Below are 6,165 nucleotides of genomic sequence, written 5' to 3'. Positions count from 1 at the left end.
GAATGAATGAATGAATGAATGAATGAATGAATGAATGAATAGATAAATCAATTGCAAATGAACAACATTGAACCACCAAACAATAAAAACCAACCATTTTACCATCCAATCAACCAACCATCCAACCAACCAGCCATCCAATCAATCATCCAAACAATCAAACAACATACCAACCAACCGACCAATCAAACAACATACCATTCAACCAACAAACCAATCAAACTAACCAGTATAAGCAACACCCTGCGGTACGACATTGGCATCAAACTTATAGTACCCAATACCGTCAAAGGACACCGTGGTATTACCCCTTTCAACTGGCACTGGAGTATTACTAAATGCCGGTTGAGATCTCCGGATTACGTAATTAGGCTGAGGCCCGTTCAAAACGGCCGGTGGGGTCCAGGTAATTTTTAGGGATGTGCTGTTCAGTGGGATTACAACTGGAGATTTCAGTTTATCTGGCGCTGTAATTATTAGAAGATAAAATAAATTGAATTATTGAATGAAATGAATGCTACATAATTAATAGCACCTACCGGCCAGTGACGTCACAGACCACGTGACTTGGCTGTTAGAGCAGCCGACGGAATTGCAGAGGGCCATGTAGAAGGAGATATTGGAGTAGGGGGGCAGGTTGGTGAGGTTGTACGTGTAGGTGGTTGATGACAGGTTGGCACACTGGTGGTGATGGTGGTGGTGGTAGTAGTAGTGGTGGCGTAAATGCGTGGCAAATAAATCCATTTCAAATATTTGAATGAACTCATTATTATAATTTTATTTAGATGACGTCATCATCATATTTTGTTCTTTACCATCATTCTCAACATCGCCATATTTATCATCATCGTCATCATCACCATTCTCATCATCACCATTCTCATCATCATCATCACCATCATTGTCATCACCATCCTCATCATCATTATCATCACCATCATCATCAGCAGCAGCCCAGCAGTACCAATCATCAAAATTACAATACCAACCTTCCACGAATCAGAGCCTGAGATATCGATGACGTAGCCAACCACGTGGCAAATAGCACGTGACCTAACGACGCCGTTAATCTTTGAACTCTGATCTGACCAGGTTAACTGCAGTTGGCTCTTGGTTGCCATGGTTACGTTGGGAGCGGAGACAAAAGTTGGCGCTGGATAAATATTTATTTGTCTGTTTGTCTGGCGCTAGATAAATATTTATTTGTCTGTTTATCTAGCGCTAGATAAATATTTATTTGATTGTTTATAGATAAATATTTATCTATTTTGGTTACGTTAAGAAAAATTTATTGATTTTTATTTCAATTATTATTTTTTTAGCAAACAAATCAGACTCTGACGGAATCTGTCACATTAAGGTTTAATGGGTTAATTAATTAATTAATTAATAGAAAAGTAATTCTAAATAAATAATAAAAAAGATGATACAAAAACATAGGTCATACTTTCCATCAAACGTGTAACATAACGAAACAAATATGCTATTGCACGAGTTTACACACACAAATCATATTAACCAAGTCGATCAATCAAGTCAATCAACCAAGTCAATCAACCAAGTCAATCAGCCAATCAACTAACCAACCGCCAACCAATCAACCATTTAGAAAATTATTCAGTAAATAACCAATCAATCAATTAGAACTAGACAATCAGCCAGCCAGTCAGCCAATCAATGAACCGACCAGCTAATCAACCGACCAATCAGAACGAACCATCTTCTTTAGTATAGCCCCCATTCCAGACACTTTCACATCTTCCGAACGAGTTCTCGCTGACTACTTTGAATTCGTAATTACTGAAAGGGGCCAAATTAACGGCAGTGAAATTAGTTCGAGGTGGAGGTAACGACGAGGTTCCAGATGGAACTATCAAAGGATCGTATTGGCCGGATGGGTTGAATATCATTCTAGGCTCACTGTATGTTGTTGTTGTTGCGTTGTTGTTGTTGTTGGTTGTTGTTGGAGATCGTAGCCACAACTCGTAAAATATGATGATACCTTAAATTTCAATTAATATATCAATTAATTAACTAATTATTATATTAATCAATTAATTTGCGAAAAATGCGTTTGCGTGTGAAGATATGGAGCAAAACAGCCAACGCATTATTACCATTTGGGTTATTTGGAGGTGACCAACTGACCAATAGGGCCGTTGCATTCAGGGCAGTGACGGACGGAGCATCTTGATTGGCCGGAGCCTCCTCTAACGTCACAATGGTCTGCTCTGATTGGCTAGAGAGGCAACCAATGATCGTGCAGCATTGCACCTGTATCGTTACTTTCGTGTAGGGTTTTAACTGTGTCAGGTTCGTTTCTAGGTCAAGCCCTTCGTATCTTTAATTGAAAAAGAATATCGTTGCAATAATGTGATTTAATGATTATATTTAATTATTTAAATTATTATTTATTAAAGAGAAAATTATTAACTACTACTGCTGCTGCTGCTGCTACTACTGCTACTACTACTACTTCACCAACCTAGTGACGTAATTAGTGTCATCAGTGGTTGAATTGTTGTTACTGTTATTGTTGTTGTTATTGTTGTTATAGACCATCTCTGAAATCCTGACAACGTACTTCCGGATGACCCCATTATTTTTCGACGGCGGTGACCATGTGACTCGAGCTGACCTAGATTTTATGTTGGTCACTTTGAAGGTGAAGTTACCGCTCGGCGTCGATTGGCCAGTTTGAAAAGTTAGAGATGGGCTTGATGTTGTGCCGACGTTGTTCTCCACCGATATCCGGTACGAATATTTCGTGTACGGTTCTAAGCCGGTATCATTGTAAACCGTATCTGTCGGTATTGAGAAGAATAAATAATTAAATGCTTAATTTTATTTCACCTATAAACAGTACTAATTTATTATATTATAGTTGAGTATTATTTTAACTATCTAAAATGAATTTTTAGAACCGTCATTTGGTAAATATATATATATATATATATATATATATATATATATATATATATATATATATATATATATATGCATTGTTACATCATATGGATCATCGGTAGTTGAACAATTATTTCGAACCGTTATTCGTCCCGTTGTAGATCATCAGGCCATCCCTGAACAACTTGTATCCAATCAGAATTCCATTCGCTTCGCGAGGCGGTAACCATGACAACGTGAAGTATGTCGGGCCGGAGTCCATCACCGAGACCGGTAGCATTTGTCCCGGCACTGAACAGATATGAGAAAATAATAAAAATAAAATAATTATGATAATAATAAAAAAACAAATATGAAATAATGATAAAAAAATAAAAATAATAATAAAACAAATATGAAATAATAATAATAAAATAATTAAACAAACATGAAAAGCAGTTAATTGGATCATTAAAACAGCAGCAACAACGACGACAACAATGAAGAAAAAAAAACAAGTATATATTTCAACTTTTGTTGCTCGAGAGTTTAACTCTAATTAATTACAGAATGATCAATCATACCTGACTAACCACATCTGCGCGTGTCAGGGCTGAACAAACAATACAAGACTAAAAAAAAACAATAATAAATAAAAGACAGAAATGACCTTCACCTTGAACACAGCCGTCCGGGTTGGAAGCCGAAAGGTCAGAGGCTCCATCCACACAAACGTCGCATCGCCTGCCAGACGTCAGCCTTTTACATTTGCACTGACCCGTGCCGACGTTACACTCGTTGTCCTGACTGCCCGCTGGCTCGCACTTGCATGGCTGACATCTTGTGGGGAATTTTGTTATTATTATTATTGTTGTTGTTGTTGTTATTTGCATTATTTTGCGATTCTCTATGAAGTGATTGCACGCAGGAGAAAGAAGTGTCAAAAGGTTAAAGTTTAGAAAAAGGTTAAAGGTCAATTATTCTCTTCCCAGGGCAAAAGATGTATGGAAATGTTTGATGGATGGAAATGGACATGCGAAGTACTGCTTGCAGGCCTTTGTAAGCCAAGCAGACAGCAGGTCAAAGTGAACTGACCCATCTTGGAGATTCTATGCAAGGAAAGAAAGATGACCAGCATCTATAAGAAGATGCTGGTGATCAAGACTCATATCAAGGAGTCCAAATGTCTCAAATCAATCTCCGAGTCTATATATAAAACATTTACAGATGACGATGACAGTATATGAAGCGGTTCAGTGACCTATAATAGTGGTGAATGGTCTGGTGATATATAATTACACTTCATTGCGGAATTAACCATTTCGGCTGGTAAGTTGGCTACACAAACTGAGAGGCACTACCCTCAAACACACGTGCATCCATGCAGCTAAACTAACTACTCTCATTTAAATCCTACACACGACGCACACTATTGGCTGGTTCACTTTGCAAAAAAACAAACCCCAACGAACTAACTCTCCGGAAGTGGTGCTAAAACCCCAGAACATGGGCAGACAGGTGTCGCACGCCAATCCTCCAACTCCACTTCCGGCCATCTTGCACTGGCACTGGCCGGTCAGAGGGTCGCATGCAGTGTTCAGGATCGTCCCGGCGAGGTTGCAGTTGCACGGCAGACATGTTGGTGGCGTCATCGGCGACGTCATTGACGATGATGATGCTGATGATGATGACGAGGAGTTTGAATAGTAGCCTGTAGTAAGTTTCAAATGATGAAATCACTAAACTACAGGCGATCAGTCAGGGCGAAAACATAACTTTAACCCCATAACAATCATCGTCGTCGTTACCGTCATCATCATCAGTACTTTCGTCATCATCATCGTCATCATCATCATCATCCAAACTGACCACTAATGCATCGGTCACATCTCTCCCCGGATCGATTCTGCTTACAAAGGCACGCGCCAGTCACATCATTACAGGAAATAGTTCCAGAAACATCACACGGACACGGCTGGCAACCGCCACTTCCGTATCCGCTTATACTTCCGATTTCCGGTGCACGTCGGAAGTTGTAGTAGAAAGGTTTGCAGCTGTCGCATTTCGGACCATAAACACCTTCTTTGCACGTGCAGTTTCCGGTTATGACGTCACAGGTGTTGTGAAGGTCAATGACACCGTAGAGGTCACATGTGCAAGGCCGACATCCACTGGATGCTGCGTTATTGCAGTTGGGGTGGTTGTTGTAGTTGTGGTGGTTGTTGAGGTTGTGGTGGTTGTTGAGGTTGCGGTGGTTGTTGTACTTGTGGTGTGTGTGTGTGTTTTTGTATGTTAGTATGTGTTTTGTATGTTTTTGAGTGTTTTGTATGTTTCGTACGTTTTGTGTGTTGCGTATGTTTAGCGTGTTTTGTATGTTTAGCGTGTTTTGTATGTTTAGCGTGTTTTGTATGTTTAGCGTGTTTTGTATGTTTAGCGTGTTTTGTATGTTTAGCGTGTTTTGTGTGTTTTGTATGTTTATTTTTATTCAACCGTTAGTTTGTATTTTTTCTATGCAGTTCGTGTAATTGTTGCTGAAACTTCTGGAAAAATACTAAAATGAAAACTAAAAAAAATAAATAAAAAACCCCCCAAAAAACAAACAAAGGTTGAAAGTGTTTTCCATGCAAGTGTTGCAGGCATTGCCGATGACGTTTGGCTGGCAGGTGCAGGCCCCCGTCAGTTTGTTGCACTGGGTACCTGGGGTCGATCCACGCGGGTCGCAATCACATGCTCTGCAGGAACCCAGCTGCATGTGTTTGTTTGTTTGCGTGTGTGTGTTTGTGTGTGTGAGAGCGTGTTTGTATTTGTGTGTGTGTTTGTTTGTGTAAGTGTGTGTTTGTGTATGTGTTCTTGTGAATGTGTGTGTTTGTGTGGGTGTGTGTTTGTAGGTTTGATTTTTTTTGTAGTGGAGTTTTTATGTGGAATATTGAACGACGGATGAATAAGTGGGTAAATGAGGGAACGAATGAATGAATGAATGAACGAATGAATGAATAAATGAATGAATAAATGAATAAATAAATGAATGAATAAGTAGATAAAGGAATAAATGAATAAAAACGAACAATTTCTTAATCACTATCACCATCTAGATCTGTCATCGTCAATATTATTTTCACGCATCATCAGCATCGGTAGCTGCAGCATCATAATCAGCACAACCATCACCATTATCATCACCATCATCATCACTATCAGCACCACATCATCGTCATCATCATCCCCATCAGCACCACCATCATCCTCATCATCATCACCACCATCATCATTATCATCACC

At 39.3% G+C, this 6,165-nt stretch overlaps 1 protein-coding gene across 1 annotated transcript in view; it reads right to left on the bottom strand.

Annotated features, from left to right (window-relative positions):
- Window positions 1-222: 222 nt before the first annotated feature.
- HELRODRAFT_91040 (hypothetical protein) overlaps window positions 223-6,165 on the bottom strand; it is a gene marked incomplete at both ends in the record, with an annotated part of 9,770 nt that continues 3,827 nt past the window's right edge. Inside the window, 11 exons of the mRNA XM_009033598.1 lie at window positions 223-467; window positions 540-681; window positions 981-1,153; window positions 1,718-2,002; window positions 2,118-2,333; window positions 2,529-2,804; window positions 3,049-3,198; window positions 3,563-3,726; window positions 4,363-4,564; window positions 4,759-5,064; window positions 5,488-5,632. Coding sequence (XP_009031846.1) covers window positions 223-467; window positions 540-681; window positions 981-1,153; window positions 1,718-2,002; window positions 2,118-2,333; window positions 2,529-2,804; window positions 3,049-3,198; window positions 3,563-3,726; window positions 4,363-4,564; window positions 4,759-5,064; window positions 5,488-5,632 — 2,304 coding nt within the window. The remainder of the gene's footprint in view (window positions 468-539; window positions 682-980; window positions 1,154-1,717; window positions 2,003-2,117; window positions 2,334-2,528; window positions 2,805-3,048; window positions 3,199-3,562; window positions 3,727-4,362; window positions 4,565-4,758; window positions 5,065-5,487; window positions 5,633-6,165) is intronic.

This window comes from Helobdella robusta, assembly GCF_000326865.2.
Source record: "Helobdella robusta unplaced genomic scaffold HELROscaffold_94, whole genome shotgun sequence".
Taxonomy (NCBI): Eukaryota; Metazoa; Annelida; class Clitellata; order Rhynchobdellida; family Glossiphoniidae; genus Helobdella; species Helobdella robusta.
The sequence above is the reverse complement of the archived record's forward strand: the minus strand, read 5'-3'. Positions and strand labels throughout refer to the sequence as shown.